This window comes from Mastigoproctus giganteus, chromosome 8 (assembly GCF_048544385.1).
Source record: "Mastigoproctus giganteus isolate SK-2022 chromosome 8, ASM4854438v1, whole genome shotgun sequence".
Taxonomy (NCBI): domain Eukaryota; kingdom Metazoa; phylum Arthropoda; class Arachnida; order Uropygi; family Thelyphonidae; genus Mastigoproctus; species Mastigoproctus giganteus.
The window spans coordinates 12,958,724-12,985,308 of record NC_143582.1 but is presented as its reverse complement, the minus strand read 5'-3'; the positions used below and the strand labels follow the sequence as shown (position 1 = coordinate 12,985,308).

Here is a 26,585-nt window from a genome sequence, read left to right as displayed (position 1 = left end):
TTATAACGAGGAAATTCTGTCAGTCCCTTGATGCTCGTTATAATTGAGTTCAACTGTACTTTCAAAGCTCCCGCATAATGCCCTTTTTAGTAATTATAATAGTTTGTCTTTAGTTATCATAATCTTGAAAAATGGATTCACAACTAATGAAATCAACTTCATCCTCACTAACAGAAGATATATCGTGAATGATGTTACCATCCTGAATAAGGTAAATGTTGGAAGTGATCACAGAATGGTAAGATGTACACTTGATATAGATGTAGGAAAGGAAAAAACTGACTTGAGTAAATAATACAAAGGTCTTTCAGATAACAGAAGAGGAGAAAAAGCAGTATGTACTGGAACTTAAGAACAAGTTTGAGCTTCTGCAGACTGCTCAGGACAAAGATATTGATGAAGGAATATTACAACTTTCTGAAAGTGATAAAGCCCAAGAAACCTATAGGGAAAAAGAAATCCAAAGAAGAAAAAATTAGTCAAGAAACACTTGATATGATGAACCGAAGACGACAAATGAAGAGCAAGATAAACACTGACAAGGAGAAAATTGAGTATACCGAGTTATGCAAAGCCATTAGAAAGAGACTCAGAGAGGACGTAAGAAGATTTAGCATAAGAAAAAGTAGAACAAGCATTAAGGGAAAACAAAGGACTTAAATCAGCAACCATGAGCAATAATACCGAAAGAAAAATGATACTGAAACTGAAGAATAGCGATGGTGTACTTATAAATACCAGAGATGGCGTAATTCAAATAGCAGAAGACTACTATAGAGAATTATACAAGGAGTGAGGGAATGATGCCAGCAGTGAGGAAGATGTATCGCAGATTAGCAACACATATGACATATCCGATATTCTTCCTGATGAGGTAGAACATGCATTGATGAAAATGAAGAATCAGAAAGCCCCGGGGGAAGATGAAGTTACTGTAGAGTTGTTAAAATTGGGAGGAAGAGACATAACACAAAAACTGGCAAGGCTCTTCAAAAAGTGCATTAGAAAAGGTGTGATGCCTAAGCAGTGGAATAATGCAATCATAGTTTTGCTGCATAAGAAAGGAGATAAATCAGAAATTGGAAATTATAGACCAATTAGCTTGATATCCCACATCTACAAGTTGTTCACAAGGGTCATTACTAACAGATTAGAAAGAATACTTGATGAGAATCAATGGAAAGAGCAAGCTGGCTTTAGGACGGGATTCTCAACTATGGATCACCTTCACGTAATATCACAGCTAATGGAGAAAGCAAATGAATATAAAACACCATTATGCATGGCATTTGTGGATTATGAAAAGGCATTTGACTCCATACAGCATAAGGCAATGTTTCAGGCACTGGAAAGACAAGGCATAGATACCCCATATATTACGATTTTGAAGAAAATATATGAGAACGCTACCTCTTTATTAGACTAGACAAAGACAGTAGCAAATTTAAAATCAATAAAGGAGTTCGACAAGGAGACACAATATATCCGAAGCTGTTTACTGCTGCCCTTGAGGAAGTTTTCAGAAGATTAGATTGGTCGCAGAAAGGAGTCAATGCGAACGGAGAATACCTAAACCATTTACAATCTGCAGATGAAATTGTGGCCATAAGTCATGATCCCAAAGAATTAGAGGAAAATCTTAATCAGTTATGAAGAGTTAGTAAGGATTTCGGACTAAAGATGAATATGGTTAAAACAAAAGTAATGATGAACAAGTAAGTCACAAAAAGGGACATAATGATTGAAGGAGCAGTAATTGAAAAGGTGGAGTCATATACTCATCTGGGACAAGTTATTAGCTGTAATAATGATAAATGGCTGGAAGTCAAGAGAAGAATAAATTTTGGATGGATAGCATTCAGGAAATATAGTCACATACTGAAGAGCAATATCCCAGTTTGTCTGAAACGTAAAATAATGAACCAATGTATACTCCCCACCATGACTTACGGAAGTGAAACTTGGGCACTCACCAAAAGAATGGAAGAGAAGCTGAGAACTACACAGCGAAGAATGAAACGAATTATATTGGGAATCAGACTGTTAGATAAGAAGAGAAACACATGGATTAGGCAGCAAACTCAAGTAAAGGACATTCTTATCAAAACTAAAGAACTAAAATGACCTTGGGCAGGACACATAGCTCGAAGACACGATGACAGATGGACTAAGAAAATAACAGAATTGTACCCAAGAGGAGCTAGAAGAAAACCTGGAAGACAACGGCAGAGGTGGATAGATGAAATTCATGAGTTTGTGGGTAGTAAATGGATGGCCATTACACAAAACAGAAGGAACTGGAAAGTTGCTGGAGAGGCCTTCATCCTGCAGTGGATTGAAAATGGCTGATGATGATGATGATGAGTCTTGAAAATATGCAGATATTTCAAAAATTTATTCTTTATCAGTGTAATATATGTTAAAATATTTCTTAATGATTTATATATTGAATAAAGAAATTTTTTTAGTATAGTGTAGCATTTTGATACCTTCATAATTTTTACCATTGTGAAATACATAAACACGTACACTTTTTTTTTTTTTTACCATGAACTATTTTCAAAATTTAACAGTGAACACTGACATTTATAAAACTGCATTTTATTCTATATTTGAGCGTGTAAAATTCTATGTTATTAAAAAAAATGCTATTTTTTTGTTTAAAATGATACTAAAAGACTATTGCAATTATATAAACAGATCAGCATGGATTATAATGTAAATATTAATCTGTACATTATTATAAATAGTCATAATTTTTACATTTTCATTAATTGCTATTATAGCAATAAATTTTTACAAGCAAATCAGTCTATACTAATCTGGCATCACTGAAATATTGGTATTGCATCTTGCCAAGTTCTAAAAAAATAAAGGAAAAATTTTTAAATCTGCTTTATATACATCAATGTAAGACTGTCATTAAGTTATTAAACATTATTTTCTGTATTTCACTGTAAAAGTATTAGCATTTCAACATTAATATATGTGCAAAATATACAAAAAATTACAAACAAATATTTTACAAGAAAGAACATTTCACAAACAAAATGCACATACATAAACACTTACATACATAAACACAAAATCAAGCACAGGATCAGTTACTATTGCATGCCGGATGAAATCTCATAAAAATTTCTCACTAGAGAATCACTATCATTCAGTCAATGAAAAACAGTACACATGATTGGTAAAATATTATAGTCATCAAAGAAGACTGTCAAGAAGCCACTTATTGTCCACATAAGCATTATGTGCAGTTAGACAGCACTTTGTTTGAGAAGCGAAAGTTGGCTTCCAATATCATGCACATCTTGATCAAATTTAGTTGAGCACATTGTGGAAGTGTTGCTAGAAGAACTGGCACTAATATCTACTTCTACAGGGTGTGACTGTGGGGGAACTACAACTACTGGGACTTTGGCATGACTGGTGCCTATAAGAAGCAAAATAAAAGTAAAAATCTAACATGCATCTACATGCAAACCCAAAACATAAAAATATCAAACAAATGCAAGCTATGTTAGAAGAAATTAAAAAGTAGAGGGGATGACAGCAAAATCTTTATAAAAGCACATTTAAATAATAAAAGAAATAAAGCTAGTCGAACCTTTAAAAATATAATACAGTTGACTAGAAAAACTAATTTCTAAATAAAAATGCTTTCCTCCCATCTTTAATCAGGCATCATCACTTGCCTACTAAGTGTACCATCAGTTGCTTTAATACTACTGGGGTAGTAATTAATAGTAGTAGTATAATACTACTATTAATAAAAGTAAAGTAAAAGTAAAGTGCAGCCATTATCAACCCACTGCAGGATGGAAGCCTCCTCAACAATTCATGTTAAGGGAAATAGACCATAATCTGCCACGCTGGTCCAGTGCGGGTTGGCAGATCGACCGTATTCAGCAGTCAGGGGCTTGAACCCCGGTCTACTCAAAGAGCGTGTGCTACTGCACTCCCGCTCCTGCCCACTCGGCTACGGACTACTACTATTAATATATTAATACTAATACATATTGTTCCTCCCCCCCAGAAGAGACTTGCAAATTCAGTTCTTTCAAACTACACTATTTCTACTAGAACTATTTGGAATTATGGTACCAAGTTTAAAAGTCCAAATGATCATGTCAAACACATTTCATAGGAAAAAGGAAGTCATTTGAGTTAACTAAAGGAGAGTTTCAGCTATTATTCTGTGAGATGAGTGAGTTTTATTTATTTTTTTTTAATGCTCTCACTCTTTATTGAATAGTTTTGAGTTAAATCTGTAGCACCTTCAGATGACACCAAGTGACATCTCATTGTTTCCAATCACTTGCTGTGGCATAACACAAATTATATCAAGTATCAGCTATAAAAAAAAAAGTTTGTCATCTGTGAGATGGAGTGAGTGTTTAGGTAAGTTTTGTACCTCTTTTACATATTTGTATTTTGTGACCTTTTTTAACTTTTTTATTAATAGAGAAATGCATTCTCAAGCATGATCACCAAATCATGGTTGCAAACCACTCAGATAACCTGAACAGTAACAGAATTGTCTGTCTCAAACACATTGGAGTTGGTTAATGACAGCTGCAGGAAGATATGCCATATCCCCGAGCTGGATATCATCATTCTTCTCTTCCTTGGTGATTCCCTTTTACTTCTGACTCTTGTTTTCTCTCTCTCTCTTTCTCTCAGGGTAATTCAGAATTTTTTTTTTTTTTTTTGGCTGGTGCAGCAAAGCCTCAGACTTCCTTGCAATATGTGGCTAATAATGATAATAATAACGATAATAATCTCATCTTACCAACAAGATGGGAGGTCTCACCACACTTCCATAATAAAGTTAAGTCATACCTGGATAAACTACTTAATAAATGGATTGGATGGAAGCCCTGGGTGATGGCTCTTGAGATATTTGTTAAAGTGGGATTTGTTAAAGTGACAACACTAGAAGAACTTAAGAAATAGATAGAGACCTGTATAACGTGTGCTGGATGGGCTGAATATCAATTTGACATTGCTCAAGCCACTTATGGCACTTACGCTGAAATTTAATTTTTCTTAACCTTTTTTGAGTTGGTTTTTCAGATGGTTTATATTTTTTCTTAATTATACTTTAAACATGCTTTCAGGAATAAAAGATTAAAATCATAAAAATCAGCTACAGACACCCTGTATAACTATACATAGATCAGTTTATTATTTGATGAAGTGAAAAATCATACAAAAAGTTCCTACAGCCATCTTGTAATGTACATTTAGGTGGGCACACCTGCATGAGATCTTCATGTGTTCACGGAAAAATTTAGGATTAGCTATTAAGCTAACAGTCTCATACAAATACTACCCTTAATTTAAGTGAAACATACAAGTTAGTGCAATGCACCAGTTCTGTACATAGTTAATCACCAAAGTTTGTGAAATGGCATTGTTTTCATTTCATCTCATATTGTGAATACCTTCACAGCAAGTTGCCTGTCATTGTACTACTTTGAATAAGTAAAGCTTGTCCATTAGAGAAGACTATCATTACTCTCAGTGGATACCCACCACCCAGAGAGTTATGTCTAGTAAATTTCATGGTTTGAGGCTTTGGCCCTAAATTAGGATAAAGGGATGGTTGAGTGGGAGAAGACAGAGTGGTAATAAATGAACACTGCTCTTCGTGGACTAATGTTATTAGTGGAGTTCCCCAGGGTTCAGTGTTGGGTCCATTGTTGTTTTCTGTATCAGGCTTAATATCTAAGTTTGCAGATGATACAAAGGTTGGTAGGGTTGTTAAGGACACTAATAACAGTACACTGTTGCAACAGGATCTAGAAAAGTTGAGCGGATGGGCTGAGAGGTGGCAACTGAAATTTAACATTGACAAATGTAAAGTACTGTATATGGAAAGCAGTAACCCCAGAGTAGCGTATCAACTGTGTGGTACTACATTGACAGTGGTAGAGAGTGAAAAGGACCTGGGGGTAATTGTGCAGGCAGATATGAACTAAAAAAAAAAAAAAAAAAAAAAATTATTTGATTCAAAATTTCAATTTAATTTAATTTAATTTATAGCACATCAAGCATTTGACATCCCAACAATCCTATAAAATTAAGAGGACTGACTATTAAGGATAGTAATTTCTGTTTTCATTATTCACACCTGTCAGACTCAAGTCACAGTATTTGGTAGCTAGCTTTGATATTCAATTAAAACCAAAATTCTGCAAAATTTCTATACACTTAGACCTAGAAATATTCAACTATGAAATCAATTCCTTTGAAAGGTAAGAAATAAAATATTAAAAAAAAAAAAAAAAAAAAATTAGATGATCCAAAAATCCATTTAACAGCTTAAAGAAATTCAGATAATTCTGATGCCTGCAAATTTATATAGGCAAGCATTTATATGGGGGAGGCAGCAATCAGTATAAACCGTTTTGCCACAACAAGGTTAATTATGTATGTTTTTACTTTGTTTCAGAATTATAGACTTTTATTCCTTTGCAACACTAGCAAAGTTTTCAACCTACTGACGTAGCTGGAGTGCATAGCACGCATTCCTTGAGTGGACCGGAGTTCAAGCCCATGACTACTAAATACAATAAATATTTGTATTGACGATTTATTGTAAACTCTGCTGACTTGGTTGTCGTGCCGGAGTATAAACAGAAAATAATAATAATAATTATGGCTATTCTAATTGTTGGATTTACAACATATCAGTGTACTTTTTGAGGGTTCATGGAGTAATATTTATGTCATGTTGGGCTGAAAAGCCTGGAATAACTCATGGTGAGATTGGTTTTATTGGTTTAGCCTCAGTAAATCTTAATTTACATGGTAATTTCTTAAAACTTCAAAAGAAATTACCATGTAAGAAAGTCCATAATCCAATGATATAAGAGATAAATCTGAGAATTAAAAAAAAAAAGAACCAACTTCTTATAATTATGCAATAATAGAAAGTTAATACACAGAATCAGAGAGAACTGTATATCAAAGATACATTCAAGAAAAGTTTCTGGAGAAAAAAAAAATTAAAATCAGCTGTATATTAATGAAGTTTTTAGGAGTAATCATTAAAAGTAATAAAATGAATAACTTCCTCTTGTTATTTTTTAATTAACATAATTACAAAATTAGAGGAAGATAAACAGATTTGCTGTACAGGTAACCTTGATGACCAAATGGGCTTTAATAAAATGTCAAACTGGCAAGTGACAAAAGCTTATATAATAGAATTTAAGACCAAACAGCAGAATCTCAATGTATGAGGAAAAAGACTTGAGGAAGTATTGAGTGAATTTCTTCATGTTAAGATTATATGTTTACAGGAGGAAAGAGAAAAGGAAAGAATCTGTTGATTAATGTATAATACTAATGAAGTGAGTATTCGAAGAAATATGTGGTTACATATTTATAAATTTAAAAAAAAAATAATAAGTTCAAGTTATTACAGGCATCCTTGGAGGTTGGAATGATCTGAAGTAAAACAAAGATAAAGAAGCAAACTGCAGTTAATGGTCTTGGATAACCAATAAAGTAACAGAGAATGAGACCTAATCACTAGTGAACATGAATCATTAGCAGTTAGTTACATCCAGGGACGTCCAACCTGTATCCAGCCCATTCCTTTATATGGTGCTGTCTGTGGCCATGTAGGCATCACTGAATGTTACAGGGTCCCCTGGGTATAAAACTAGCATGTCACAAATTATAGTTTCATACTGGCTGTTGAAAATTCTATTTCTTTGGAATATTCAATTTTTCTATATTGTTTTCCTTCCCAAATTATACTATACTCTTTCTTACAGTGGTTTATGCATTTTCCTCAGTATTTAACAATATTATAATAACTACATAAGAATGCTATTAGTATCCTGTAACAATTCTTGAATTTTCATATTTGATTATTAAATGTAAAAAATTAAAACTATAAATGGAAATACTGATAACAAAAATTAAAATATATTTCAAAAAATGTACAATTAGTAGTAAGGAATTGTTCTTGCAGACTACTGCCTCTGAGAACCCATGCAGTCTGCAAACCTTCAGCATTTTATCAGGCTCCAAGGGGCGGGGTTTGGACTAAATTACATGGTACTGACACTGGTTATAACACACAATAAAGAAAAAAAAAAAAAAAAAATTTGACTCTGGATAAGAGTCAACATTCACATCTTTTCGCATATCAGTCATACTGCAAGAATTTACTAAGCAATATGGAATAATGAAGAGTACCCAGCCATAATAAGTAGGATGAGTAAACCACAGTTGATTATTATGTATCACCAGTACCTTCTTCTTAACTGTACCAGGCAGGGCAAATTCTCACAATATAACCTTAAAAAGTTATCTTTAATTGAAAGAGGTATACTTGCTCACTGAGGAAGGGACAATTTGTAATGGCACATTACAAATAAATAGAAATATACTTTGACAGTAATTCTACTAGAAGACATCACGAGTCAGCATCCAAAATGCAGTAAATAAATCAAGAATTCCTAAAATAACAAGATGGCTCATTTTTATATTACTAGATTTATAGTGAGAAATGATGAGGAAGTGGATTTCAGTTAATGCAGAATAAGGTTATTTAGGCTTAAAACAGGATAATATAGAAATTAGGAATGTAACCCCACAAAAAGTAGGGTTACATTCCTAAAGCTAACAAAAAATGCCATTTTTTTTATAACTATCGGAAACTTAATTTTTATATTAGTAATAACCTAATATTTGAACTTTATTTTTATAATAGTAGTAACTTAAATAGCAATAACTGAACAGACATCTTAACTCACAAACTGTGATATTTATATGTGAGATAATGTACATTCATTTAATATTCTTCCTCTTCATCGCTGCTAAGCACCATCTCTTCTGCAGCATCTCGATTTCGTATACCTTCTGCTCTCTTTAAGTCACAAGCTGCACTATTCAAAGTAACAATTATTTTTTATGGTCTCAAACAAGTTCAATAGCACAGAACCTAACCCAGTCATCTCCCAACAAAATACAGTGGAACCCCCCCCCCCCGCTTTAAATGATATGTAAAAATCGGAAGAATATTTTCCAGTTAGCAAAATAAAAATAAATTTACGTTTATATACATAGCTTAATTAATACGTACTGTAATATGTACACATACTAATTGATATTTTTGTTCAATGACTTTTTTTTGTTGTAAAATTTAAAACACATTTCACCATAATAACGTGAAAACCCACAGAATTCCAGCTGTCGGTACTATAGCAAATGCAAGGAGATCGAGTTTACTACCCGTTTATAATTGATTACACTAACAGAAAAGACCAATAAACCAGAAACTGCTAATTGATTTTTATTGTTTTATGGTAGTGACCTCCAGAAATGTGTTTTAGAAAAATATCACAAAGGTGATAACACCTAGTTAGTCAACAGCAGGGATTCCCAAAAAGGAATAGAAACATTGAAAATTATATCTAACATAATAGCAGGGTTTTCCCAGCACAAAAATACTGTGTTATGTGAGATTTCCAGCAATTCTCAAATGAGGATTCCCGCAAATTATCAATCATGTTAGAGCAAAACCGTGTTGTAGAAGTACCGTGTTATATGGGGGGATGCCTATATATATATATATATATATATAATGCTGCTTTTATATTTATTAATTTATTAGGAGTTCATCTGATGGATGTGGCTATATGAAGATAATTTGCAGTGGTGAAGAGTGGTGCTGGAATGAACCAGTATAATGAATGTTATCCAGTATTTGGTGGTTAAATGCAATTCCTTTCTGATATACTCAATTAGGGTTTTTTTTTATTTTTTTTTTAATAACAGAATTATACTGACAATTTGAAAATTGTAGATCTCTTAAAGTACCATTTAAGACCGGTGCCATATATTGTATGGTACCAGTCTGGAATCTCATGCACCTGAGATTCCCACGTGTATCCAGGAGCATCACGGGAACTTAGTCTTCTTAAATACACGCGTTTACTCTCATTCTACCATTGCCAACTGAAGACGTGTAAAAACGAAAGCCACTTGTTATGGCTATTGGCCTTCTGTTTCCAACCATATAACTTAAATCGTTTCAAATTTCAACATTGACAACCAAGGACGAAGACGTGCACTTCTACTTCCTTGTGCACATTTTAATTCTGTTTTTAAATCTTAACTCATTCATGCTAACTTAAATTTAAAATCATCATCCAATTTATTCCAACATCAATGCAGATTATAAAAAGGTGAGTATCATAATAAATTAAATTAAGCTACGCTATTATATTGTGTCAGAATTATACTGTTAATGTCCTCTGATATAAAAGCAAAGGAAGGAGGGAAAAACTGTGAGTTTATATAAATGTAACAACCTTGTCTAATTGAAAATTCAGCAAATGGAACAAATTATGGACAATTAGTGATGTCAGAATGGCAATTATAAATAAATAATTGCCATTCTGTTGCTCTTTCTTAAGGGAACACCAGATGTTTGCTGGTACTGTTTTCAAATAGGAAGCTAAACTCCGTGCCATAAGCAATGTGGATTGTGGATTGCTTAGAATTTTGCAGAATATCCCCTGGTTATTCTGCAGTGCTTTGGAATGCTTGTTGCTGATCTGCATGATGAAACAGCAGATGGTAGAGAGGTGGTTGCTAGTTGTGGAGGAATTCCTTTTGGTGTATGGTACTGTTTGCATTTGCGACCAATTATTGTACTTTGGGACCAATTATTGTAAATGTGGTGGTGGGGGGGGGGGAGATTTCAGCCAGAATCAATGTGGTATGGCAGTTAATTTTAAATAATTTAAATCCAGAAATGAAAGATATTTAATGAAAAAGATTCAAAGATGGTGGCTCTCAAATTTCAATGTTATTACCTTCTACATAGAGAAATACATAATATTAATGTTATGTGCTGAGATAAATAGGCATATTCTGTATAAACTATGATATACATTTTATTTAATATATTTTTAGAATAACTGAAATTAATATTCTATAGTACTCAAAAGAAAGTACAATAAATGAATCCTTTATATACTTAATTACTTAAATTTATTCAATATATATGTACAAATTTCTAAATGCATAAAAATAAAGTAGCAAAACAGCTACAATAAATTATATATAACAACAATGCAGGAGCAAATTAAGCTCAAAATATTCATTTTCAAGTATTAACAATTTTTACTGATGTACAGAAGCTGAAATAGGTTTAAATTATCTGAATGCGTGCATATGAATGTGTGTGTGCATCTGTGCAAGCACAAAATCTATATAAAATATTACTTAAACTTCCACCAGTGATACAAAATAGTTACTTATTCATATGGACTTTGGTTGTAATGAATTCATCGATGGAAAACATACATATATTGTGAGTATAATCCAACACTAGGAAACTATCTAATATAATGTATTTTTTTTTCTCTTAAATTAGTAAATATGGTTACAAGTGCATAGTACTTGAGATCTGAGTGTCATATCATACATTTGCATATTTTATTAAAAATAAGTCATTTGTTTTATAAGAGGCTTCACAGTTATTAATTCTGAAATCACATTTGAGGTTAATATGAAAATTGTCTGATATTATGGAGAGAGAGAGAGAGAGAGAGAGAGAGAGAGAGAGAGATTCTTTACTTTTAAAGGTTAGAAAAACTGGTCTTGTTGATATAAAAATAAAACCAACCTTTCAGAACACAGAAGCAGCAACTTTGTATTAAGGATATTTTCAGTGCCCAAGATGCTTTTTATTAAGAATATTTTAGTTTTATTTTTTAGACTTTTTTTCCTCTATGCAAAAACCCCTATAAAAGAAACTAGTGATTTTTCATTCTAATAAATACAGTAATCACATAATTTTACTACTGCTGTGGAGTAAGAAAGGAAGGGAAAAAAAAAAAAAAAAAATTCTGTATAGAACAAAGGCTTTCTGAGTTAAAAAATATGTACAAAACTTCATTTGATATCTTAAACAAATTTTAAAAATAATGAATATTAAAATTTTTTAACATGTTTGGTTTAAGGACATATATTCACAGAGGTATAAAATAGCTCTGAGAAAAATAGAAACACTCCTGAGTGAATCTAAGCCATTTTTTGGTGAATAAATAATAAGTGGTATAAATAAATTATAAATAAACAATTGCAAAAAAATAAATATTTTTTATTTTTTATTTGATATTTTTTTCAAAAAATGCTGGCTCTACTTTTAGTAGGGGGTTACATAAAACCCACTAACATGATGACTATTTAGTTACCATTCAAACTGCTCCCTCCCCCAGTGTTAAGAGCCATGAGTTAAAATGACAGCTAAAAAGGACAAGACAAAATCTTACTTAAGGACCTAACCTAACCTTCATTTATTATATTGCAAACAACACTGGGGGAAGTTCTCATCTCCTTCCCTCACAGAACCAAAAAAACCTACTTTTGTATTCTCTTACTAATGAATATAGAGTTGGCGAATGAAATAGTTTTTTTTTTTTTTTTTTTTTTATGAGAACCCCAAACACGAGAGGTATTAGAACCTATAGTACTTAGTACAGTGCTTGGGTTGGAGGTTGAGAAGACGAAAGAAGATATTTGTTGATATTGGACTTGAACTTCTATAGATTGTAATTTTCAGGAAATACGTATGAAGGAAGGTTGTTCCAGAAAACAGCAGTTGAATGAATAAATGAGGAAGATGAAAAGTTGGTTCTGTGGGTTTGAAGTTGGACAGTAAATGGATGTTGGCTGGTGGCAGCACGTGTTTGAACTGTTTTGAAAGAGAGAGAGAGAGCGGGAATTATAGAAGCCAATTCAGAAGAACAGTGCCCATGGAAGTATCTGTAGAAGAGGCATGCAGCAGAAACAGTGCGTCTATGAGAAAGCGAGTGGAGAGACTCTGTTAGAGATGAATCATTAATTAACCTAACTGCCCTCTTCTGAATGGAATCAAGAAGCCTGAGAGAGGTTTTGGGGGCACCACCCCAGATGTGGGAACAATATTCCATGGCAGGGCGGATTTGCGATTTATACAGAGTGAGCAGCTGTTTGGAAGAAAAGTAACGGCGAGAGCGAAAGAGAAAACCAAGTTTTTTAGATGCAGAGGAAGCAATATTTGTAATGTGCTTGTGCCAAGAGAGATTAGAAGTCAGGGTAATCCCCAAAAGAGATATATCATTTTGCCTAGGAATCGGAGTGTCACTAAAGATAAGTATAGGAGCATAGGAGCAGAAGAATCCTTTTTGCGAGATATAAGACAAGATTGAGTTTTAGAAGGGTTGAAATCAACTAAGTTGTCTTTGCCCCACTGGAGAATTACCTGAAGATCGGCATTTAAGGAATTGGCAGCAGATTTTCGAGAACTTGAAGCTGATTGAGCTGGACAAGGTTTCTCAAAATGGAAAGTTGAATGCAATGTGCTATCATCGGCAAAACTATGGATAGGATTTCCAGTCAATGGAAGAAGGTCATTGATATACAAGAGGAAAAGAGTGGGGGAAAGAACTGAACCTTGGGGGACATCGGCATTAGTGGAGAAGTTAGAAGACAGAGAGCCATCTACCATCACCCTCAGTGAGCGATCAGAGAGAAAACTGGATAACCAATTACTAAAAACAGTTGGCAAACCATAAGATGGAAGCTTGTTTAGAAGACCTTTATGCCAAACACGATCAAAAACCTTTGAGATGTCAAGAGCAACTACTTGTGTTTCACCGAACCTTTCCATTGAATTAGTCCATAAATGGGTAACATAAGCCAGAATATCACCAGTGGATCGACACTGACGGAATCCATACTAGCGATTGTTGATCAGATGGAAGGTTTCTAGGTAGTTTTAAAGTTGGCGGTTAACTGATTTCTCCATTACTTTAGAAAGAGTAGAAGTAATTGCAATGGGACAATAATTGGATGGGAGGGATTTGTCACCCTTTTTAGGAACTGGCTGGATATGAGCAAATTTCCAAGCAGAAGGAAAAACACCTTTGGAATAAGAAAGTGAAAAAAGGCGGCAAAGAATAGGAGTAAGTTCAGGAGCACAGGTTTTGAGTGAGAACAAGTGGAGAAATAGCATCAGGACCTGGAGCTTTCATAGCATCAAGATTCATCAAAATCCTTCTGATATCCTTTTGACGGAAGACCACAGGAGGCATTGAATGGAGCGTGTTAGGAATGGTGGGAGGTGTTTTACCAAGTTCATTAATACATGAGCTGGAAGAAAAATGGGATGCTAGCAGGTCAGCTTTATCCTTGGCTGAAGTGACAACAGAACCATCTGGTTTGGACAGAGGTGGGAGCAGAGATGGGCAAAAGTTGCGGCCAATAGCTTTGGCAAGAGACCAGAATGCTCGGCTACCATTAGGGCAAGAAGCAAGTTTTCTACTCTTAGCCTGTTCAAACTCTAGTTTGGACTGATTAATAACTGCTTTACAATTGTTGCGGGCTTTGGTGTAGGCAGAAAATGAAACTGAAGAATTAGAAACAAGCCAATTACGATATGCAACGTTCTTCTCTTGGACAGCCTTAGCACATTTATTGGAAAACCAAGGTTTAGATAAAGGACGAGATTTTAAAGTGGAGTGTGGGATAAAGGATTCCATTCCTGCAAGAATAATTTCACTGACACGATCTGAGCAATCGTTGACATCAGAAGTTTTGAAACAGTAATCAGACCAAGGAAAAGAAGAAAAGAAGTCTCGCAGGTCATCCCATTTTGCATTCTTGTAATGCCAAACAATACGAGGTTGGGAATAGCCATGAGATAAAGGTTCCATTGGAGAAGAGACAATCACCAAGTTGTGATCTGAAGTGCCTAAAGGACCTCTCACTTCAACCTTGTACTTAGAAGGGTTGTTTGTGAGAAAAAGATCAAGCATATTGGCTGTATGATTAGGATTGTCTAGTATTCTTGTAGGTAAATGAACAATCTGTGCTAGGTCATTAGTAATTGCAAAAGCCTCAGCATCTCGACCTGCTGGGTCGGTGTGACTAGAAAACGGAAGCCAGCTGGAGTTGTGAACGTTAAAATCACCAAGGAAAATTACCTCACTGTTAGGAAAGTTGGACTGGAGAAAGTCAAGTTGCAAAGAGAGGAAGTCAAAGAGCTCCAAGTGATTAGTGGAGTTGGGAGAACGGTAGAGACAACAGATGAATTTTACACAATGAGGTAGAGAGATTTTAAGCCAGAGAAGATCAAACAGAGGAGATTCCAAGTTGCGAAGTCTCTGACAGGAAATATCAGAATGGACATATGCACAAGTACCACCTTTGCGGTGAAAGGAATCATACAGCAAATAATTTGGACATCTGAGATGAGCAGTAGTTGAATCAACTGATAACTGAGATTCAGTCAGAAAAAGTACATGGGGTTTGGAAGACTTCAAGTGGAAATGGACATCGTTGAGATTGGAATTGAGACCACGTATATTTGTGAAATGAATTAGGAAGTCCTTGGGAGGTTTAGGTCTTTTCGCAGATAAGCGTGCTCTATTATTTTGACAATTCATGGTGTATTCAATAGTAAGAAAGAGTGGGTTGGACGTGCTGTATGAAGTAATGCAATTTTTGGATATGGCGTACATGTGGTAAGAATATACCCAGATCCTTGACATAACGTGGCCTCGACAATGCTCCCCGCATACACACTACTCGGACTCCCTCCAGTCACTATCTGGCAGAGTAGAGGTAGCAAGATTATACACTAGCTGATCCGGAAGCCTCCTAGAGAGTTACCAATAGGTTTGGTCCGGTGTACTATCTAGTGGCCGGCCTGCAACACCGTTTTAGAGCTGTACCCTCGAAATGTAAGGAATATTGGATCTCGCCACGACATTCATCATAACCTCAAAAATCATCAATCATACTGCATGATGGAAGAGATAGGGAAGGGTTGGCCGGAACTTAGCTCTAGAGACTAAACATGGGTTCCACCACTTCAAGCCTCCAATAAGCAAAGTGGTGGTATTTCACCAGTTGATGAGAGTCATCTACCACCTAGTACTGCCTGGTAACATAGAGGGGCGGCGTTCCTCCATGTGGTGTGGGCGCCACACCTCGACCCCTGCTTACGTTGGTTCACACCTGGGTGGTCACCCACCATGTACTTGTGCATGAAGGTTATACCCAGGATTACTAACAGTCCCACCATCGTGAAGGTGCAAGCAGAGGATTTGGCTGTCACAGACCATCCTGACTTCGCCGAAATTGGGTCCACTTGACTTGAGTGTCACCCGAATATCAGTTCCATCAGCGTTTTAGACTCCCAGGTAGCAAGAACAGCTTGTCTGGCATATCTGAGAGAATGTCTGTGACAACCTCAAGGAAGTTGCTAGATTTGCTGAATAACATAATGTGAAGTCTTTCTTGGTGAAAACCAAAAATTAAGGCAAATTTTAAACATTATAAGAGCAAAAATAAGATACTGTAGGATGAATGTTGAAAATAAGGGAATACTTAGGGTAGAAAACTTGCTTCTTGCCCTAATGGTAGCCGAGCATTCTGGTCTCTTGCCAAAGCTATGGGTTACAACTTTTGCCCATCTCTGCTCCCACCTCTGTCAAAACCAGATGGTTCTATTGTCACTTCAGCCAAGGATAAAGCTGACCTGCTAGCATCCCATTTTTCTTCCAACTCATGTATTAATGATCTTGGAAAAAATAACCTCCCACCATTCCCAACACGATCCACTCAATGCCTCCTGTGTTCTTCCATCAAAAGGATGTCAGGACTTTGACGAATCTTGATGCTAAGAAAGCTCCAGGTCCCGATGGTATTTCTCCACTTGTTCTCAAAACCTGTGCTTTTCTGAACTTACTCCTGTTCTCTGTCACCTTTTTTCACTTTTTTATTCTAAAGGTGTTTTACCTTCTGCTTGGAAATTGGCTCATATCCAGCCAGTTCATAAAAAAGGGTGAAAAATCATTCCCATCCAATTATCATTCCACTGCAATTACTTCTTCTCTTTCTAAAGTAATGGAGAAATCAATTAACTGCCAACTCAACTATCTAGAATCCTTAAGTCTGATCAACGATCGCCAGTATGGATTCCGTCAGTTGCGATCCACTGGTGATATTCTGGCTTATGTTACCCATTTATGGATAAATTCAATGGAAAAGTTTGGTGAAACACAAACAGTTTCTCTTGACGTCTCAAAGGCTTTTGATCGTGTTTGGCATAAAGGTCTTCTAAACAAGCTTCCATCTTATGGTTTGCCAACTGTTTTTTGTAATTGGTTATCCAGTTTTCTCTCTGACAGCTCACTGAGGGTGATGGTAGATGGCTCTCTGTCTTCTAACTTCTCCACTAATGCTGCTGTCCCCCAAGGTTCAGTTCTTTCCCCCACTCATTTCTTCTTGTATATTAATGATTCTTGTATATTAATGACCTTCTTCCATTGACTGGGAATCCTATCCATAGTTTTGCCGATGATAGCACATTGCATTCCACTTTCCAATTTGAGAAACCTTGCCCTACTCAATCAGCTTCAACTTCTCGAATATCTGCTACCAATTCCTTAAATGCCAATTTCCAGGTAATCCTCCAGTGGGGCAAAGACAACTTAGTTGATTTCAATCCTAAAACTTAGTCTTGTCTTATATCTTGCAAAAAGGATTCTTCTGCTCCTTTGCTTATCTTTGGTGACACTCCGATTTCTAGGCAAAATGATATATCTCTTTTGGGGATTACCCTGACTTCTAATCTCTCTTGGCATAAGCATATTACAAATATTGCTTCCTCTGCATCTAAAAAATTTGGTTTTCTCTTTTGCTCTCGGCATTACTTTTCTTCCAAACAGCTGTTCACTCTGTACAAATCGCAAATCCACCCCACCATGGAACATTGTTCCCAAATCTGTGGTGGTGCCCACAAAATGTCTCTCAGGCTTGTAGATTTGATTCAGAAGAGGCCAATTAGGTTAATTAATGACTCATGTCTAACAGAGTCTCTCCACTCTGTTTCTGCTGCATGCCTTTTCTACAGATACTTCCATGGGCACTGTTCTTCTGAATTGGTTTCTATAATTCCCGCTCTCTCTTTCAAAACAGTCAGAACACGTGCCACCACCAGCCAACATCCATTTACTGTCCAACTTCAAACTCAAAGGACCAACTTTTCATCTTCTTCGTTTATTCATTCATCTGCCGTTTTTTGGAACAACCTTCCTTCATACATATTTCCTGAAAATTACAGTCTACAGAAGTTCATGTCTAATGTCAACAAATATCTTCTTTCATCTTCTCAACCTCCAACCCATGCACGGTAAAAAAAAAAAAAGTAAAGTGCAGCCATTATCAACCCACTGCAGGATGGAAGCCTCCTCAACAATTCATGCTGAGGGAAAATGGACCATAATCTGCCACGCTGGTCCAGTGCGGGTTGGCAGATCGACCGTATTCAGCAGTCAGGGGCTTGAACCCCGGTCTACTCAAAGAGCGTGTGCTATTGCACTCCCGCTCCTGCCCACTCGGCTACGGGGGCCGCTTAGCATGCACGGTACTAAGTACTATAGGTTGTAATACCTCTCGTGTTTGGGGTTTTCATAAAAAAAAAAAAAAAAAACTTGGATATTTACAGAGCAAGTAAAAGGAATGTACATAAAAATTGAGAGCTAATTGATGTAAATGCAAAATAATAGTAAAATTAATGTGTGATAGATAAGGAAGATAAATGAAAATAAAATCAAAAATGTGTAAGAGTTGTTTAGACCTATTATACTGTATGATACAGATACATGAATACTAAGCAGAAGGGGAAGATAAGGAAGATAACAAATAAAGATTCATTGTATTATTAAAGTATGGTTTTAAATATTAAATTTTTAATCTTTATCAAAGTGATCTCTGAGCTCTAATATTTAGCACAATAACCAAATCCTGATTTTGAAGGTTTTCAATTGGGTTTTTATGGTCTGTTTGCTTGTTTGAAAAAATTCAGGCTTCTAGGATAAAAATTTGAAAAAAAAGTAATAAACATTTAAATCTTAAAAACAATAAAAATAAGTAATCATATTTTCATTGTAATCAGTTGTCATCGTAATGCAGTGAACAATGTCACATATTGGTTGTCACAGTAATGGCTAGCATGATTTTGGTGAAGAAGTAAAAAACACCTTTGGAAGTTTTTTTATACTCCATGATGGAATGTAACTTTATCTTAGTGATTTAAATTGAAAGTAAGCACTCTTAAAGTTTCTGCTATTTTAATTTAATCATTCACTATAAGATATTTGGAATTTCAAATTAACTTTTACAAGGAAAAATAAGTTGAAACAAATAAAATAAAATAATAATTTAAGTATGAAATATTGTATTTTATTTCTTTTTAATGGACTGTGTATAGGTTTTCTTTCCAATAAGAAAAAAGTCCATATGAAGAAATATATTATAGAGGCCTGACATAGCCGAGTGGTCAGGAGCATGAGTGTAGTAGCACATGGTCGAGTGGACTGGAGTTCCCATGACTGCTAAATACAATTAACATTTGTATTGATTGATTTATTGTAAACTCCATTGACCTGGTAGTTGTGCTGGAGTATAAACAAGAATTTTTTTGGTTTTTTTTTTTCCAAACATAAAACAAAGTACTGGTGTTACCCAGAAATAAGATTAAAAAGTATAATAAAGATTTAATTACAGAAGAGAAAATAAAGTGCACACAAAATTACTAAAATGAAAACAAAACTATGTAACTATAGATTAACAATTAAGTGTACACAAGCAATAAGCATAAAACTTTTAAAAAAATTATCACAGTAATCAATAAAAAACTCATAAAATGAAAAGGAAACTAAGTTTTATGATAAAACTGATAAAGTAAAATGCTATGAGAGAGAGAGAGAGAGAGAGCGAAGGAATAAGGAAAGGATAGCAGGTTGAATTTATAACTGTACATGGCTTCTTAAAGATAAGAGGTAATGTACATCACATTACAAGCTATTATCAGTCATTAGAATAATGCTACCATTAACATTTGGGTTATTCATTGATAATTTAAAATTCTGCTTTTTTTGTTCTTGTTGCTTTAAACAATTTGAAGAAATATAATGTATTATATCCTGCAATATAATCATTATTAGACACAGAAGTGTATACACCTTATAAAAACATAAAACTGTCTAAACCTTTAAACTCTCTTAAACAGTCTGTGATTTATATATGCGGTTGAAACTGAAAGCAAGTTTATGATGTCCCTCATTGTATTTTCTATTACTAATATCATTGCTCTCAATATTTAAAATCATTTTACAAAAAAAAAAAAAAAATATCATGAATAGAAGGGAAAAAACTAGTGATAGACACCATTGGAAAACTTTTCCGCACCAACTGAAGGAAAAAACTGAACTTTTATGAAATAAACCGAAAAAGAAATGTAAGAAGTGTCTTAGATGTTTCCTACTATTATGTTTCATGTTTATTATTTATTTTTATATAAGTATCTGCAAATTATACATTTTTTGCATGCTAAATGTATTAATGATTAAGTTATTATTATTAATAAATAAGATTAAATTCATAATATATACAAAACACCTTTATGCTATAATTCTTTAAACAATGAAGTTAGAAGTTTAATAAATAAGAGATATGTTGAAATTAAAATTTAAAAACTAAAACCCCCTTCCTACACAATAATTTCCATCTGTCCTCTATAACTTAGTCTTATAATTTTAATGTAAAGAATTACAGTACAAAAATGTTATATATTATGAATCTTTACATTATGTATTAATTAGTTTTATTGAACAAAACTAAAACCAACTGCTATAAAATACTGTAGGATTCATATTTAAAAAATTTTTTTTTTTTTTTCTTTTTAAAACATGGGTTAAAACACACTTTATAGGCCTAACCTTTCTGGCGTACATATATATTTACATGTGTCGGCCCTGAGAAATATGTTTCTCAAGGTTGTTTCAAGTAATGCTCCAAAGTACATTACAGATTCTTTCAGTAAGTGCTGCCATCTCTTATCTAGGTTAATAATTGTAGACACAGTTTATAATAGATGGCCGTCTCTTCCTCTCTGATTTTAGCTTACAAAAGCTGAAATTCTCTGGAAATCAGACTCAAAGTTAAAGAAACAGAATCAAATGAAGCATAAATAGATGCAGAAGATAAACATAAAAAATAAATAAATAAATAAGTGCAATGAGGTTTTTTTAATTAAAAAAAAAAAATTCTGATTGATTTTTGACAATCTCACACTAATGTTGGGCAACCGGTCAAAATAAGAACATATAATAAGAACAAATCTATAAAATTTTAATTTTTATGAATTTTAAAAACTTCACGAAGAAACTCACTCCACATAGCATTAGCATGGGCACAATGTACAAGAAAGCAAGCTTATATAGCATCAGCCAAAAAAAAAAAAAAAAAAACCACAAACACACCCCCTTCTCATTTCACTCATCCACCCACTCCAAATGTTTGTCTAGTTCTGCCTTGAATCTGTTTAAGCTATCAACTTCTACGACAGATGGACGTTTGTTCCAGCAATCAACCACCCACTGGCTAAAGGCAAACTTCTGCACATCTATCCTACAACTGTCTTTCCTCAATTTGAAATTATGCCCTCTCATGCAATTATTCTAAGCAAGAGGAAGGATCCCATCAGCATTGAGCATGCTCAAACCATTCAAGACTTTATACACCCTCAATCAGATCACCTCGCAGGTGCCTAGTCTCCAGACACTGTAATTTGAAAAAATGAACTCTTTCTTCGTAAGAGCAACCCTTTGTTCCATTCACTAATCTTGTTGCCCTTCTCTGTACTCGTTCCAACATCTCTACAACCTTCTTAAAATGAGGCCTCCAGACCTGTATACAGTACTCAAGGTGTGGCCTGACCATTGCTTTATACAAGGGGATAATCACCTCCTTATCCCTACTAGAAAAATTCCTGTATATCATTGACAAGACACCATGAGCTACTCTTACAAACCGTCTGCACTGCTCAGAAAACTTCATATCTGCCTGCACAATTACCCCTAGGTCCTTTTCGAGTGGTCAGGATCGGGAGTGCAGTAGCATACATTCTTTGAGTAGACCGGGGTTCAAGCCCCTGACTGCTGAATACGGTCGATCTGCCAACCCACACTAGACCAGCGTGGCAGATTATGGTCCATTTCCCTCAGCATGAATTGTTGAGGAGGCTTCCATCCTGCAGTGGGTTGATAATGGCTGCACTTTATCTTTTTTTTTTTTTACCTTTTCACTCTCTACCTCTGTCAGTGTAGTACCACAAAGTTGATATGTTACTCTGGGGTTGCTGCTTCCCATATGCAGTACTTTACATTTATCAATGTTAAACTTCAGTTGCCACATCTCAGCCCATAGCATAGTAAAAAACACTGTACTCTACTTTTCTAGATCCTGTTGCAGCACCGTACTGTCGTTAACAACCCTGCCAATCTTCGTATCATCTGCAAACTTGGACATTAAGCCTGATATACCATCATCAATATCATTAATGAATACAGAAAACAACAATGGACTCAGCACTGAACCCTGGGAGACTCCACTAATAACATTAGCCCACAAAGAGCAGTGTCCTTTGATTACCACTCTGTCTTCTCCCACTCAACCATCCCTTTGTTGCCCTTCTCTGTACTTTATCTCTTTATCCATAGCAGCAATTTGCCTCCAATGCCACACTGCTCCAATTTGTGCAGCAGTCTTCCATGTGCCAAAGTATCAAAAGCCTTTCTAAGATCCAGATATATGATATCAAAATTATTCTTTGCATCCAGTTCCTTTGTGACTACATCATAGTATCTAATCAAATTGGTCAGACAAGACTTCAATTCACAAACCCACACTGTGTTCAAGCTATAACTGAAGTCTTGTCAAGATGATCCTGCAATGCTTCTTTAACCAGTGCCTCCATTAATTTCCTGGAACAGAAGTTAAAACTAAAGGTCTGTAATTACCTGTGTCTCCCTTTGATCCTCCTTTGTGGATTGGGGTCACATTTGCACATTTCCAGTCCATACGTATCTCTCCTGAGTCCAAGGAAGCTGTCAAAATTATGGCTAAGGGTTTGCTTACTTCCTTTGCTGCCTCCTTTAATATAACTGGATATATTCCATCCACCCCAGGTGCCTTTCTTATGTTCATCTTCAACAATTTCTCCTCCACTTTACTCTCAGTTATTACAAGATTATCTAACTTACTGCCAGAGTTTAATACACCGCTGGCAGTCCCCTCCCTGAATAACTTCTCATGTGTGAATGTAGATGCAAAATATTCATTTAGCTTGTTAGCTACCTGAGGAGGATCATCAACAGTTGAACCATCAATATCAGGTGGACCAATCTGATTCCCCTTCCTTCTTGAGTTTACATAAATAAAGAACTCTTTGCTGTTTTTCTTTGCATCCTTTGCCAAAGATTTCTCGTAATCTGCCTTCGCCTGCCTAACCTCCATTGCGACTTGGTTACAGACCAGTTTATATCTATCATAGGCCTCTGTGTCACCTGTTAATTTATATGTATCCCATGCATTTTTCTTCTCTGCCACATGTCTAATTAGTTCATCTGACATCCATTTAGGCCTAAATCTTAAACAGTATTTCTTAGTTGGCATGAAAAGCCTAGTAGCTTCCAAGATTATTTCTTTGAATGCTTCCCGTTTTGAATTTGCTGTTGGTAACATCATCAGTTGTTCCTACTGTATAGAATTTAAATATTGTCTCAGACCACCGTAGTCACCTTTACGAAAGCAAAAACCCTTCCTTTTACCCCTGATGGTAGTTACCTCTGTGAGTAAATCCCACTTCAGCACACTGTGATCACTGTTACCTTGTGGTTCCTTTATTTGCAGATTCTTAATGCATGAAGAATCACTACTGATAATCAGATAATCACATAGCATATCACTAGCAAAAAACTCACTCCTCAGCCTGTATTACATAGGTCCTAGCCACTGAAATCTTAGGAAATTAGGTGGCAGGGCCTGCCAGAGTAAATAATTGTAAAACTGGTGTACCTGGTCTGCCTCCACGGGGCCAAGTGTGGGCAACATTGGGCCTCAGTAGGGGTCCAGCGGCTAAATGACCAGATGAACAACGGTACACGACAGTACACATGTACAATATCCACACACTTTTAAATCTCTGGCCTCAACAGTGTTCTGTTTCACATGACAATGTATACTACGCGGAGATGGGGGAAAACCCCTGGTGCCGTTTGACACGAATACACTTTACACTTTACTCCTCAGCCTATGCATTTTTAAGAAATTCACTCTGGGAAAAGGTCAAGTAACTTTTAGAACATAATGACTATGCTAATTTATATAAATGTAAAAAACTGAATCAGCACAAATCATGCGGTAGTCTTTAATGCTTCTTTTCACTTCATGGAACAGCTGATGTATATATAAAAAAATCCATGGTAGGCTCTGAAATATATACACCAGTTTAGTATTATCTTGGAATTGCTCTGGTCCCTCAAATAATGTAATCCTTACATGCATTACTATTTGGTAGTGCATTGCACACCATATTTATATCACTCTTCTAAGATGACAACATTTGGTCATCTGAATGAAATGAGAAAGGTTTGTTTTAAAAATGGTCCAGCCCAGTAATAAACAAACAGAAATGGAGTAAAAAAGTCACATTTTCTTTCTGAATCTTCAGAAGTGTATCCACAACAGCAAATGTGGATATCATGAAATGCAGATAGAGAGCAATTGGAAATTACATTACCACTTATATGAGAGAGTAGTATTCCAATATAGGAAACAGTTACCAAACTAAAGAACTTAAATTATTTTAAATGAAGGATTGAAGAAATCATTTCTGTGATTCTAGGTGAAATTTTCTTCAAAGCTTTTTCGCACATTCGAGCAGTTCAGATGGGCTTGACAGACAGCAAGTGGAGACAGAAAATTAAGAGTTTAATTTGTGATCATAAGTTAACTATCATTTTTGTTAACTCGTGTACTTATTTTTAACAGTGACTATTCTTTGATTGAGTAATAACATAATTTTTAATGTTATTACTCAATCAAGATAATGCAAAATATAATTTAACATGTAGTAACATATCTGAATTCAAAGGATTCCTCGGGTAAGCTATAAGGGTGCTTAAGCTATAAGGTAGTGAGGGTGTATAAGCATGGACACAGCTATTTCCCCCCACCCCAACCCCTTTTCTTATACATACACCTGTACAATTAATCTATAAAAGAACAGATGAAAGAAAATAAAAGCTGCTCAAGTTTTTTAAAGAATGCTTAAAGCCTTATAAGAATTATCAGGCTTCACATATAATAAAAGCTTATCTTTGAAAAAGCTCAAATGGAAAATAACATTTACAATCAAAAGTTTATATCTGAATAAAAACCATACACTGTATTCAGTTTTAAGCATATATACAAAATCATGGATTAATTCTCAGAAAGTTAAAAATAAGATTATACAGAAATCAGCCTTCAATTTGTTTTTGAACTTGTTTGTATTTGAACTTGAACTTTTGTATACTTTCTTACATAATTACATTATACCATACTGATTGTAACACAGTCTATTTCAATATATATATATATATATACACATATACTCATTTATTATATGCTTTACTAGAGAAACAAGTATGTACATATAAAACACTTATATAGTTTTAAAAAACTCTTGCAAAACATTTGGCATAGTATAAAACTTTACCAAGAAAGTATGCGGTAAAATATTTCCTTAAGCTCTTAAAATTATTAATATTAGAATATAAAGCACTTTAGCAATGAAATTTATATAAAGATACATGGTATATAAAAAAGCAGGCAGTAAAATCTATTACATCAAGAATGTGCAAAATTACCCATTAGTACTTGTGAACAAGTACAGGAGGTCCTTGCTTTGGCCATGTTTGCCCTTTGGTAATACTGATGTTAAAAACTAATAATTTTATTTGTAAATGTACGAAATTACAACACACAGTGTTGTATTTTAAGGTAGAAAATGGCTAACAAAGGACATGAAAAAATATTTATTCTATTATCTAACTAGAAATGAAGTGAATAATACTCAATATTCTGCTTAAAGTTTTTTATCTTATATAATGATAATATAATAACCCAGAGGGATGAACACTTTACTCAAACTGTAGAAGTGTGAACCCCAGTGAAGCTATGCCCCACAGTTTGAGAAAAAGCTGCAATCTCCTCGGCACAATGACACTACCTCTAGGGAAGTGTCATATCCTAGTGTCTAGGAGGGCACGGCTTTCCTAGGGAGTTGGAAAATAGTTTTGAAATTTTGTTGAAAAAGTGAACTGAATTGCGCAAACAAACAAATAAAAAAATTACTTCCAGCACATTTCATTCTTAGTCTGCATAGGCTGATTTAGCAAAACTCAACATTTAACAGTGTGAATCAATATTTAAGTAAACAGAATTGTGAATGCGATGTCATGTCATAATTTGCAGAAATTATTCACTGTGAAAAAAGGGGAGGGGTGTAATCGAAGTTTTTGAAATAGGGGAGGGGAAAAATCATACTGATGGGCTGGAGCAAGTCCCAATCAGCCTCGTGCTGAGCAAAAAGGGGGGGGACCACTTTTACAAAGTTTGTAACCACTGCATACAGCTTTATTGCAGTCTTTATTTACATTAAAAGA

General features: G+C 34.8%; 1 protein-coding gene across 1 annotated transcript in view; it reads right to left on the bottom strand.

Annotated features, from left to right (window-relative positions):
• Nucleotides 1–3,101: 3,101 nt before the first annotated feature.
• The window catches only part of LOC150081263 (palmitoyltransferase ZDHHC14-like), a 137,892-nt gene continuing 114,408 nt past the window's right edge, over nt 3,102–26,585 (bottom strand). The window contains exon 11 of the mRNA XM_090378995.1: nt 3,102–3,439. Within this exon, the coding sequence (XP_090235121.1) occupies nt 3,264–3,439 (176 nt within the window). The 3' untranslated portion in view covers nt 3,102–3,263. The remainder of the gene's footprint in view (nt 3,440–26,585) is intronic.